Genomic DNA, 13,854 nt, shown 5'->3' on the forward strand with positions numbered 1-13,854 from the left:
ATTAGAAATATGTAAGCCAATTTGAATAAAATCATAACCTAAAAAAATACACATGATCCAGTGGGCAGAAAATATAGATTCCAGGTATATCAGAACGTGAAGTAAATTAAATCTCAAAACAAAACAACCCAAATTAAAAGCTGTGTGTATATAGGCTGGGCAGAAGCTAAAGCGAAACCTGAGAGAAATTCAAGGGAAATCTCTAGAACACAGAAGAGAGAGCAGTAAACAGAGGAAAGAAAGGGAATGCAATAGCAAGGTCACTGGATGGGGAGCTGGGTGGAGACACAAAAACAGAACAGAGCAGTGTGCAGGAAAGGCTGCACTCAGAGAGCAAATCCATAGCCATGCCTCACAAAAGCAAGCAGAACAGCTACAACAATTTTACAGTAACTGCTAAAACCAAGGGCAATTTGAAAACAGTAAAAGCAGCCAAAAGGGAGAAAAGAACATTTTGTCCAAAGGAACAAACTTCATGGCTTACTATAACTATCAAACAGAAGCCATGAAACAGAAGGCTGAAGTTCAGCGTGCAGAGAGTACATGGCTGGCATAGTATAGACGGAACAGAGCGTCCCAAAGAATATACTCCAAAATGAAAGCAAAAGACAGACACAAACTAAGGCAAGTACTAAAGATTATCCTTCGGACACAATGGGAAGTATCCTAGGTCAGAAATTTGACAGAAAGAGCTTTTGTAGAATTCTAAACAAATAGAGTGTGTCTATATGTGTGTACATGTATGTACATGTGTATATATGTGTGTTCTAAAATGTATGGTATACATATATGCATTCATTTTATAATGAGGACTTCAAATATATAGCAAAGTTCTATAAGCTGAGATGTTAGTTAGCACGATGCTCTCTAGTCATTAAACAATTACAGGAGAGTGTAATACCTACCACATCTATAAGTACTGAAGGAAAAAAGGGACAACTAGCCAAAAAACCCTCAGTACAAATAAAATGTGAAAGGGAAGACTTGATTTACATCCAAGAAAAGCAGTTTCTATGTTACATGGAAGTAGAATAAAGCTGTAATCAAAAGACAGAGGTTAGCCAGGCAATGGTGGTGCATGCCTTTAATGCCAGCACTCAGAAGGCAGAGGCAAGCAGATTTCTGAGTTTGAGGCCAGCCTAGTCTATAGAGTAAGTTCCAGGACAGCCAGGGCTATACAGAGAAACCCTGTCTTGAAAAAACCAAAAAGAAAAAAGAAGCCGGGCGGTGGTGGTGCACACCTGTAATCCCAGCACTTGGGAGGCAGAGGCAGGTGGATTTCTGAGTTCAAGACCAGCCTGGTCTACAGAGTGAGTTCCAGAACAGCCAGGGCTATACAGAGAAACCCTGTCTCGAAAAAACCAAAAAAGAAAAAGGAAACGGAAAAAAAAAAAAAAAAGGACAAAGGTTATAATATTGTACTTAAGAAAAAGGTTTTTAAAATCACATGGAATTTGTAAGAGAAAATCCAAAGTATATGTACAGGAGATGTAGATAGTAAAAAGGTAGAAAAATGTGTCATGAAAACACCAGAAGACAACATTAGAAATCAGACTTTGAAAAACATTCCATTTATAAAATTAGAAGCTGCTGTCTCTACATCAAGTCGCAGCCATCACAGTTACAAGTTGACACGACTAGGTCAGTGTACTGTGAGGGGCCCAGCCCCAGTAGATACATCTTAAACACAGCTCCGATACCTAAGGCTCAGGGAACACCAAGGAAAGATTATAAATGCCATGACCAGGAAGTCTGCTTTGAGACTGTATCTTGTACAGTCTCAACAAAGCCTGAACAATGACATCAACAGAAACATCAACAGACGTGGTGGTAATTTAGAAGGAAGGCAATGTCATGGTGTCCCACACCTAGATAAAGAACTGCAAGTAAGTAATAGCTGCTGAGGGAGAATTACCCTCTCCCAGGTGGACATCAGTTGGAAAAGGAGCTGGGAGAGAGAAGAGGGGCACCGGGGTTGGGGGTGGGGTTGAAAGGAGGATAGTAGGTTGGAAGGAGAAAAAGGCAATAAGGAAATGATGTCATTAAATTTTGACTTTAAAAATAAACTCAAAAAACACGAAAGTTTCTTAATTTCTCAATTCATAGGAATGCATAGCACCTAAAATGTATACTGATGCTACAGAGAGGAAAATCTAAATTAGTCTGTCTTCGTAGCTAGACTAATCACTAATTTGGTGATCACACAGTTGAGCAGTCAACTTAAGGTCTCCAATCAGCTTTGCTACAGAGGCCAGCTCTGACTGAAGTCACCTGGTGGGTTAAATTCTCTCCTCTGTGAAAAGCTTCACTGTCTTGCTCACGGAAAGTTGTTCTTTCTGCTATCTTCCCTGATTCTCCAGGGACAGCTGCTTTTTGGCTACCCTGGAATGAAACATGCCTGCTATATACTTTTGAACTGCAGAGTTAGCTATTAATGGGGAAAGGACTTAAAATAGCATGGGACATAAAGCTATTTAGTCAGCCACTTTTCTTTAAATTTACAGAATGAACCCCAAACATCTAGTGACTGGATAACAACAGTCTGTGCGTCAGAAAAGCAAACCAAAATTCAGAAATAGTATTATTCCTGCCAAATTCAAAGGCTTACCCACCTATGCCCATGCCCAAAATCAGTATCCATGGGGCCTTATACCTGCAACCCCTCAAGATGGCTTCTTCTTTTTCTAAGACACACTAGAGGCCTCATTTTCCAACTTTTCAGCTTGTTGCCAATAAAGTGCTTCCTTTCCCACCACCTTCTCTCAAGTGTGTGGTTTCCCCAGGCAGCCATGAAACTTGGCTTTCTCTTTGTCTTAGTCAGGGTTTCTATTGCCAAGACAAGCACCATGACCAAAAGCAGGTCGGAGAAAGAAAGGGATTTAACTGGCTCGAGCATTCCCTGCACTGCTCATCGCTCAAGGAAGTCAGGACAGGAACTACGTCAGGGCAGGAACATGGAGGCAAGAGCTGATGCAGCGGCCATGGAGGAATTAGGGCTATTGGTTGCTCCTTATGTTTCTTTCAGCATGCTTTCTTATAGAACCCTGGGATGGCCCCACCCATAATGGGATGGGACCACCCACATTAATCACTAATTAAGAAAATGCCCAGGCTTCCCTGCAGCTGAATCTTAATAAGGCATGGTCTCAATTGAGGCTCCCTTCTAGTTTGTGTCAAGCTGACATAAAACATGTAGCTGTGCTGTAACTGATGCTCGAGCAAAAATCCTGCAAATGCTCAGACTTTCAAAGGAACAAAGGAACATCTATAGCTATACAGGATACTCTCAGTAGACAGAAAACAACATACACGGAAAAGATCTGGGAGAGAAGCCAGCTGTCTCAGGCCTGCTATTAGACCCTCCGCTTCAACCTGTCCCAGTTTTTACCTCTGTCACTCTGAGGTCTGTGCAAGATCATTTCTTTGCCTGATTTAGTCTATCTTCTTCTGCCTCCATTCTGCTATTAAGACTATACACTGAGGTTTTTAATCTCAGCTTCAATAAACATCTAGATTATTACTATTTTTCATTTCCAATTCTGTTTTCTCCTTTTTCTGGTATGTATTTATGTTACAGTTGCTTGCTTACTGCAAAAACGTTTATCTTTCTTAAAATGTTAAATGTACTCATGCCAAAGCTTCAACTTTAGAACCAAAGTCCAAAGTCCTTATAAAGTCTTCTTGGCTCTGATTTGTGTGGTGAAAATGGTTTGGCTTATAAATTCCTAAGTGCAAGAGAGACCTAATCTCTAGCCACATGCACAAGCCTAAATCAGTCAATCAATCAATCAATCCACACTCACAATTTTTAAAGAACCAAAGAGAGAGAGGGGGGGTTCAAGGTATTGCAAAACACACACACTCTCTCTCTCTCTCTCTCTCTCACACACACACACACACACACACACAGTGTCACAATATCCAACACAGCAAGTACTCTAAGGCTGTGGAACCAAGGAAAAAGATTTGCTAAATACAAAACTAAAACAACCCTATACATTATGATTCCTAATAAGTTTTGATAATGATACATTTAGTTACTTACTTAGTGTTCAGATACAAGGTCCCATTTAGCCCAGGGTAATCTCAGGCTAGCCATGGAACTGAAGCTTAAAGTCTTGTTTCTCCTGCTGCCACCTCCCAAATACTGGTATTATAGGCTTTTAAACATTGTTCAGTGGTACATTTATCCTTTATAAGATACATTTCTAAATGTAATAAAATTGGCTAGCATCAGATGCCAGTCAAAACTGGTCCCAGATGTTGCTGTGTCCTGCTCAGGAGCACCAAGCCTGCTGCAGGCCTCTGGCAAGGCTTGACTACAGCCTGGCTTCTGAGACTCCCTTTTCTTTCCCTTGCTCTTTTCTGCTTTCTGCTTCATCTCTTCCAGTCCTTCCTTTCCCACCTGAGGTATGTTATTCCAGGGTCCTGGACAAAGAGCCCTTTCTCATCCATCTCTTTTCTCTTGTGCCCAAACATTCACATATATTCATTCATGTCACATAACATTACAGGGAAAGTACCGCTTTCTCGAAGTGCCTCTGGGCTATGTGAGTGCTGAAAGTCTCCAAGCACTGGGTGCATTAGGTCTACCCTCTGAGCTGAGTTTGCTATGGAAGCAAAGTAGTTTTGAATTTTCCTTTGTTAGGTCTGAAAAACTTGTGACAAACTAAAAGTAGGACTGGAAGGGACATTTTTTAGTTCTGTAAATTAGGCCAAATCATCAATACTATTTATCATGTCATAAGTAAAACCACAATACTACAGTTTGGGTCTGGAATGCACCAATCTTCCCCAGGGCCCATGTGTGATTGGGGTCCTGGCTTGGCACTACTGGGAAGTGGCATAAACTTTAAGAGGGGCTGGAGAGATGGCTCAGCAGTTAAGAGCACCGACTGCTCTTCCAGAGGTCCTGGGTTCAATTCCCAGCAACCACATGGTGACTCACATCTGTAATAGGATCTGATGCCTTATTCTGCTGTGTCTGAAGAGAGCAATGGTGTACTCATATACATATAATAAATAAATAAATCTTTTTTAAAAAGGAGGTATGGCCAAGTGGAATATTATAGATCATGGCAGAGTATACCCTCTTTTTCTCACCCATTTATGAGGTAAACAGGGCTTAATCTGCTTCCTGTTCCTACTTTAATATGCTGCCCTGCCAAAGGCCCAAAGCAACAGGACCAAGTGACCTTGGACTAAGACCCTAGAAACTGAGACAAAATACACCTTCTGTATTTACACTGATGTCCCGACGCATGTGTTAGAGCAATGGGAAGCTGCCTAACAAGAACAAAGATGACGTCAACTTTATGACTGTATAACACACACTGACCTGTCGAAATACTTCATTCACAAAATTCACGTAACCCCGTGTTGACAGGAGGATCCGCTGCACCATTTCATACACTGTCCGATGCTCCTCTTCAATGCTACAAAGACTGGAGCTGCTGAGTCTTCGGTCAGACAAGGTGCTGCTGTTAGAATGGCTTTTGTCCTGCTCTGTGGAGCCAGCACCATCCAGCTCTGGAACCTTCTCTTGTATTGCACCACCACCAACAGTCTGGAAAATGTCATCACGGATCTTAGCAATCCACATCCTCACTCACCAGCATCTAGCAAAATCTGAGTCCTGCCTTGCTCATTACCTTTTGGGTTTTGTGAATGATGCAGGACTAGAGAAGAAATCCACAATCTCACACGTGGACATGTGCTCTGTCACTGATCCACACCCTACACAGTCTTGTCTTGTTTCCAAGTACTCTGATTACCACCTATTGCACTATAGCAAGGCGAACGGCAGCAGTTGCTTCAACTATGGACACCTGAACCTCTACTTACCAATTTCCTAATTAACCAAATAATCCTTCCTCAACTCAGTGACTTTAACAGGAAAACTACTAAGTTATTTCAGGAAAGAGGACTGTGAAATCTTGTCAGCTAAAAAGTTTAATTTGCATTTGTGAAATCACAGAGTAAGTTGATGTGTAAGTGCAATGCGTGCCGTCATCACACCAGGGCTCTATACTTACACACCTACTCTGTCATCACAGAGCTGTGAAAACTTGGGAGACTGCCTATAACAAAAGCGTGGAGAATCACCAGGCCTAGGCTCAAAGGGCTGGCAGTTAACATTTTCCATCTCTTAAAACATTGTTCTTGGAGGTCCCAGTAGCCATATAAGAAATCCAATGACCTTGTTAGTGAGACAGCATAGACTAGTTCCAGATAAGCCAGTTTTCTCTCCAACTAACACTAACAGGCTTGTGGCTGAAGTCCCCTTAGATCCCGCAGACCAACCACCACCAGCTAAAGATTACCACCCAAGGGCCCATGAAATATATTACAAGTATTAAGCTAGATTCTGTCCCACTGAGTAAAAACAAAACACAATGTTAAAGGGGTTCTTTAAGATGCTTAAGTTTTGAGGTGGTTTATAATACAGTAATGAAATAATTAAGCTAGCACAAAGAATTTTACAGCATCAAGTCATTAAACATAAGCTCTAGACCTAAGAAGACTGCTCAGTGGGTAAAGCACATGCTGTACAATTATGAAGAACTGGCTCTAGAAGGATGTCTGGCTTCCATGCACTAGAATCAAGCTGGAATTTGAAGCTGTTGGCATGAGACCATCCTGAGAGTCAATGCAGAGATGATGTCTAGTCCTCTGGTACATGCAGACTTATCAGTGAAACAAGCCACCTACCAGGACCAGGCCAGCGCTACATAACTCAGAAAACCACATACTGCCACTTATTCCTGACCTCGCTCTCTCTGCCACCCTGGTGCCCTCTGAACCCCACAGCTCATACTGAGACAAAGGCATTCTCGGGGTCAGTCTAAATATGGACACCCACTACCCATGAAGCAACTCTCAAGGGCAGGGCATGGCTTGGTTGTTTTTTTGGTGATGACTGAGTGTAATACTGCTCCGTTCCTCTATCCTGATCTGCCAACAGGGTCAGCACATCCCTATCACAGCCTCTGCAAAATTCAAGAACAACAGAGAAGACTACAGCAAGAGCCAACCGACAAGTGTGCACGATTCTTCAGTCATCAGCTTGTATATGCCACTGTTCTACCCATGCATCCCAGGGGCCTGTGGATCATTGCGAGAACTGCCTAAGAACTAGTAAAAGTGATGTTTTATTAATATAACTAAAGAGTTAAACAAATAAATATGCTCCTCTGCCTTGCTGTCTCAATGTTTTTAAATTCCTGACAGACAAAACCAAACCCACAGGATGAACTGACCATGGACTATAACCTCTAAAAGTATGAGCCAAAATTAAATTGTTCTGAGTTGACTTCCAGGTATCCTTGCCACAGTAACAAAGAGCCAACTACCAATGAAACAAGAAAGTCTGTTAGGCCCAGACTTACCTAGTGCTAGGGAAGCTAAAACTAGAATGCACATCGTTAGCTGGGTTTTCCCTGTGAAAAGTACTAGGTCTAGACCAAGAAAAGGACATTATTTTACTTGAGGAACAGAAAACCAAAAACTCTGTATATATAGCAAAAGTACCTTGTAGCAAAAATATGAATCATATTGTGAAACAGAACTTTAAAGTATAATTTAAAGTCTTTTATAAAACTAGTATATTGTTTGAAAACAGTTTTGATTGCCTTGATAAGGACAGTAGTTTTTTTGTTGCTTGCTTGTTTTTGACAAAGGGTCTCTCTACATAGCCCAACAGTCCTGGAACATACTTGGTAGACCAGACTGTTCTCAAACTCAAGGAGATTTACCTGCCTCTGCCTCGGAAGAACTAGGAGTACAGGTGTGCACCACCACACCTAACTCACTCACTTTAAATGTATAAAAGAATATCATATTTCAAATTTCAAATAAAAACTTTGAGGAGACAAATATTATCATTACTATTTTCATGTCATCTTCTATCAAAAAATAAAGCTAAGAGGTTTTGGTTTGTTTGAACTATCTCTCAGCAAGTCCTTTGTTATCTTATGGTACTTCTACACCTGAGATTGTTTTGAAAACAAGTTTGCCCTCTGGGTCTCCAATAAATCTTCTACAATGAATCCACAGGCTATAAACTGCTTGGTGCTCCTCCCACCAAGCCACCAATGACCTTGAAATACAGCAACTCTGCTCCGCCTCCTTCAGCATATGTTTTTCCAGCTTGGAGCAACATCCTATTTCTGGGGCCTCCTTGACATCAGCAAACCTTCAACAAGTGCACTACACTTGCTGACACTGTTCTTGGGGACAAGAAACAACAATAACCAACCCACAGGAAGCCATGACCCCTCAGTGATGCAACTGATCTCTATGCTCTAAAAACAGTAGTGTTCTGCCAATTACACACACTGAAGGCCCTCCTACCTGAGAAGTCTTTCCTGAAGGCCTCAGAAAAAGGCAGGACTTCTCTCAAGGAACAGCATCATAAAGCAACAACTACCACAGGATCCTGAGCTGCTGCCCTAATCCTCTCCTGAGATACCAAAAGCTGCATGACAGCATGAGCCCTCTCCATAGGCCACATCCACATAACACAAGGGCCTTCCAACTGGTGACTGGTGAAGGAAAGGCAAGAACCTGTGCCTGAGCTCAGAAAACACAACACTTAAAAGAAGGAGAAAGAAGGAAAGTATAAAGTATCCACAAGAGGTATAGGCTCAGAATGTTGCTTGCCCCTGAGACTACCTTCTTATAGCAATTCCAATACTGCATAGCAAACGCTTCTGACCAAAGCTCCCTGGAAAGCCTCAGGCCCACAGACAAGTGAGCCAATAAATCAAACCTACAAAAACCATAGTTCTAAAAATCAGTTACTTTGCTAATGTGCTAGTATATTCTATGCAAGAAAGAGAGATTTTAAAATAATGGCTGTCATACCTGGATGATTTTAGGCAATACATCAACTCCATTTTTAGTGTTTTGTGTTGCAGATAGATACTTTTTTTCCAAAAAGAAAGTTACAATCCATTTAATGAAAACAACACGAGCTGCCATGAATGGAATCTTTGTACTGTAAATTGTTTCATTATCTCGAGTTACAGTAACATATACTGGTTTTGGTCTCAAATGGGGAATTTCTGATAGAAAGAAAAAGAAGATGCAATTAAGTTAGTGAGCCTTAACATTAAATACTCCCTATGAACTGTTCCAGTTAATCAACATATTATATATATTTGGTTGTTTGCATAGCAATTAAAGCGATAACCTATAAATGTTTAAAAATTGCATATTCTTGCAGGTTTGATTCTGATTTTGCCTTTCAATATAAATAAAAAGAGGTGGCTATTATTGCTTACAAACTGAAATAGTATATAGCCACATTAATTGTTCTTGTTAACAATTTTTAAAATTATTTGAGACTTTAATAGTGAATATATCTTCATTTCTAGTATATCTAATTTAATGTTATTTTATGACTGAAACAAATGTAAAACCATACATGAACTTTAACAAAAAAACTAAGGCTGGACATGGTGGTAGACATCTGTAATTGCTATTCTCAGAAAGCCATGCTTTTCATCTACCATGAACTCAGAAACTCATGTTTCATCTTTGATGTCTCAGGTGCCCCCTTTTCAAAAGAAAGAGTCAGTCCTTAAGTTTCATCACATAGGCATACTGCAGGGCCAGATCTGAGACAGGAAGTGCTATAAGTCCTACCTCATATCTTAACTACTTCTTACATTCCTGGAGTACCTTAATGAGGCAAAAAATATTGACAATAAATAACTTTTTCTTGTTATTTCTTTTTCATTACAGAATCTCTACTTATAGCAAAAGTTGGCTATTCACAATTCTGCTATCTCAAGTTTCCAAGCCCTAGGACTGAAGTTATGGGCTGCCATGACCAGTTTCAATATACAACTTTCAACCTAGCAACATCAGCAATATATAGTGTTTTTATAATTAATACATATAACACAAAGTCAGAAACAAATTTTAGGGAAAAAATGTATACAACAAAATACAGGTCCCAGGACCTCTACAGTTTTTAAAATGCACTAGGCTTCAGCTAGTCTCCCTTCTCAGGTGTCTGTGTCCATTTCTGTGTGTGTGTGTGTGTGTGTGTGTGTGTGTGTGTGTGTTGAATTAGTTGGACAAGTCCTGCAAACAGAGTACAGTCCCTTGTGACCTCTTCTCCTCCAATTATCCATCTAATTTCTGTCTTTATAGGGAGAAAATTTATATCTACTTTCACTATATCACTTTAAGGGATGATTCCATCATGTGAATCCTAATTTCTTATAAAAGGTAACTTTAGGGGCTAAGTTAAATGTTCTTTTCTGTTTCCCAGTATTCTGGGGGTTTCCTATCTGTAGACTGTGCCATCACAGAAACATCTCCCCCATAAGCACCTGTCAGTATACTGGTAGATAACAGCCCCAACATAAAGTGCACTCCTCCAGGAGCTGTGTGCCCTGGGCTGGCCTATCTAGCCACTGAACATACAAAGACAGCATAATACATTTTATTTTTACAGAAACCATGGCTCTCTTTATTTCTATGAGGCAGAACCTCTCAGTGAGTTCACATTACTGAATCATTGATTAGGGAATTTTAACTTCTCACAACAGCATTACCATTCAATACGAACATAAAGTAACCATTTTGTTTTAGAACACTCACAGGGATTATTATGGAAGCTACTGTACAGCTTCCCTGTGGATGACACCCACACAGGAATCAGTACTTACCAAGTACAGGTTTATAGATGTTGGTTAACTTAGTAAATGATGGAAACAAATGAGGAAGATAATACTTTCGAAACAACGTAAAAAGAAATTTAAAACCAGTATCTTGATTCTCCTTATTCTTCCACTCCAAGCTTGCAGCCTTTAGATAATATGTGGGAAAAAATATTCACTTATTTACAGTTTAAAATAATGTATACAAACAGGAAATATTAGACTGAAATCTCTATTGTAAATTTGTAAATGACAATATTGGTAATAATGTAAAGAAATTGTATCTCAACAAAGTTCAAAAGACGATAAGAATTACAGGTATTGTAAACCTGGACAAGAACCCATGACTAGGTGTCAAAGGCCCCACAGCAGATCTTACTAATTTTGCTAAAGGGACACACTATCAAACTGCCTTCTAAATATGCCTGCTCCTTCCTACAGATGAGCGCACCTCATAGCCCTCATCAGAGGAGCTTCTTCACTCCGTGAATGTCGATTACTATACAGGTTCAAAACTGTTGCTCACGGTGTAGAGAACAGCAGATGCTCAGGCCCCCAAAAGACCACTGCACTTCCCCTTTCCCCATACTCAGCAACATAAGCGGCTGCAGCTGCTCAGGCCCTTAAAAGGAGCACCTGCATAACCCCTTCCCCAAAGATCAGGAACATCAGGAAGAGGGGATAGAATATTCTAAATGTCAGAGGTCAGGAAAGACTACAACAAATTAGTTGTGGCTTAGACACACAGGTCCTGTCACAGCAGCTGTGGTTGCCTGCACAAGGTCAAGCCAGTCAACACTCTGATACGGACAGATGAGAATCAATTTTCTTCAGCAGTGTGGTCCATGGTAGGCTGCCCATGATCCAGTAGATGGCCCTGCACTCATGTACATCTGGACTCTAACTATACTCAGTTCGTTATTTTAAAGAGGAGAAGCTGGGTGAGGTGGCATCCTCAGTAGGCAGATGAGATCAAGGCCAACCTGGTCAAAAATAGGTTCCAGGCCAGCCAGAGCTACACAGTGAGACCCTGATAGAAAAAAAGGAAGATGGAAGGATGATGGAGGAGGGAGAGATTCAGGAGGTATGAAAATGATGTGGATACACTGCATTTGTATATTAAATCATATATAAATATATATTATACATATAAATGTATATATTATACATATAAATATATATCTTTTTATACACACACATATGTATATGTAAAAATGCCTTAAATAATTCATACGAAAAGTACTCACACCATGTCTTGCTGAAGTGGCCCAGCAACAATGGATGCCCTGTGTTTAATGAATCACTACATAAAATTACCTCAGGGAAAGCAGTGCAGCCATACAGAAAGAAGAGAGGCAGTAACTCTCCTATGAAAATAAGCCCATCAGTGAAACAGCTATGACATTTCTCTGACCTGAATAACCATGTATTTCAACAGTATTTGAAGAAAAAAGCAGGTTTGGTCCTCAGCAATCTTCTCCCCCGATATGGCTGGCAGAAGTGGGGTGATTTCCTCTGGGTATATTTTTGCTGAAAGGTAGAAAATAAATAAGAGTATATTCACTACAGCTGAATTTTAAATAAGGTTTTAAAATGGTCTTTATTACAAAATATCTATGCAGCCACTGAAACTTCTCAGACTGGACCCCAAGCCAGTATATACAGGACTTAGGGCCCAGTAAGGAAGTCCACAGAGGTCTCTCTCTCTCTCTCTCTCTCTCTCTCTCTCTCTCTCTCTCTCTCTCTCTCTCTCTCTCTCTCTCTCTCTCTCTCTCTCTCCCCCCCCCCATTCTTTTCCATTCAAAGTCTGACTTGGTCAGCCTAAAATCCTATGCAATGAAGTGTTACACAGTAAGCTCTCACTCACAGGACACAAGTAGTCCAATGAGGCCACTACTGTCCATTCAGACATGCCACATGGAAAAACACAGCTGGCAAAGTAAGATGCATGGCCTCTTAAAGCAAAAGTGGTGAGAACAACAGACAGTGGTTTAGGAAGGCAGGCTTCAATTTCATCATCTGGCACAGAACACTGGTGTGAAGTATATTTTCCCCTGCATTCCTCTCCTGTTTCAGTCACTTCAGAAATTTTCTCATTATAATTTAATAAAAAACAGGCTCCAGCTTTTTTGTTCTGGTTTGTTTGTTTGGTTGACTGGTTTTAAGACAGGGTCTCTCATATAGCCCATGCTGGCCTCAAACTTATTAGGTAATCAAGGCTGACCTTAAGATCCTGATGCTCCTGCCTCCTCCACCCCACCTGCCAGGGGCTGAGATCAAAGGTTTATGTCACCACTCCCTGTACCCATGTTTTTTATTCTTTTTTTGTGGTACTGTGAGTTGAACCTATGGCTTTGATAATAATGTCTTTGGGAATCCTCTGTGAACCACAAGGAATAATTCCTCTTTGGGCTTCATTTCTATTTAAGAACATCAACACCAAAGAAAGCCTCAGGGTACGTTCAAGAGCAATTCAGGGACTGGAGAGGTGTCTCAGAAGTTAACAGCACTGGGTTCGCTGCTCTCCAGAGGACCAAGTTTGGCTCCCAGCACCCATGTCAGGTGGCTCACAATCTAACTCCAACCCCTGCAGGATCGTCTTCTTCTGGATTCCTCATATACCCATACACATGAGGTACATGCTTACAGACACAAATATATACTCACATACACATAAATAAAAATTAACATTAGAGGAGTCATTTCAGCATGTCGTCACGGCTGCTGACGCTGCTTACCATCAACTACACTGGGGCTAGGGTTGATGAGCGTCTCCAGCGTGCAGGGACCCCTGGATGACAAGACCGCTGGGAAACCAGGCACTAGGCAAGCGAAGATCAGCACCTGCTCTTCTGCACAGTTTGTCTGAAGTGCTTGAAGCCACAAAAGAAACAGTCTGATTCCTTCACATCTTATCTAAAAACAGAATTAAAAGCAACAAAAAACAAACATTTAACGAAGATTTGTAGAAATGTTTTGCAATGCAGCATTAGTCTTAAGAAAAAAGAAAATAGAGGGAGAGTGTATGTGTCAGGTATGGTGGTATAACACTTGTAATCCCAACACTTGGAAGTCTAAAAAAGGAAAATCTCAACTTAGAGGCCAACAAAAAAAAAAAAAGAGAGAAAAAGGAGGAGGAGGAGGAGAAAGAAGGAGAAAGAGGAGGAAGGGGAAGAAGAAG

General features: G+C 40.7%; 1 protein-coding gene across 5 annotated transcripts in view; it reads right to left on the reverse strand.

Annotated features, from left to right (window-relative positions):
• Ralgapa2 (Ral GTPase activating protein catalytic subunit alpha 2) overlaps positions 1–13,854 on the reverse strand; it is a 294,943-nt gene that overhangs the window by 214,948 nt on the left and 66,141 nt on the right. For all 5 annotated transcript variants that reach the window (XR_007977973.1, XR_007977974.1, XM_052183817.1 and 2 more), the window contains exons 6-10: positions 13,412–13,589; positions 12,088–12,203; positions 10,683–10,821; positions 8,866–9,065; positions 5,339–5,566 (exon numbers count right to left, since the gene is read on the reverse strand). Coding sequence is in view for 3 of the 5 variants with exons in the window: in XM_052183817.1 (XP_052039777.1) it covers positions 5,339–5,566; positions 8,866–9,065; positions 10,683–10,821; positions 12,088–12,203; positions 13,412–13,589 (861 nt within the window). In the remaining 2 variants the exon portion in view is untranslated. The remainder of the gene's footprint in view (positions 1–5,338; positions 5,567–8,865; positions 9,066–10,682; positions 10,822–12,087; positions 12,204–13,411; positions 13,590–13,854) is intronic.

Source organism: Apodemus sylvaticus, chromosome 5 (genome assembly GCF_947179515.1).
Source record: "Apodemus sylvaticus chromosome 5, mApoSyl1.1, whole genome shotgun sequence".
In the NCBI taxonomy this organism is placed as follows: domain Eukaryota; kingdom Metazoa; phylum Chordata; class Mammalia; order Rodentia; family Muridae; genus Apodemus; species Apodemus sylvaticus.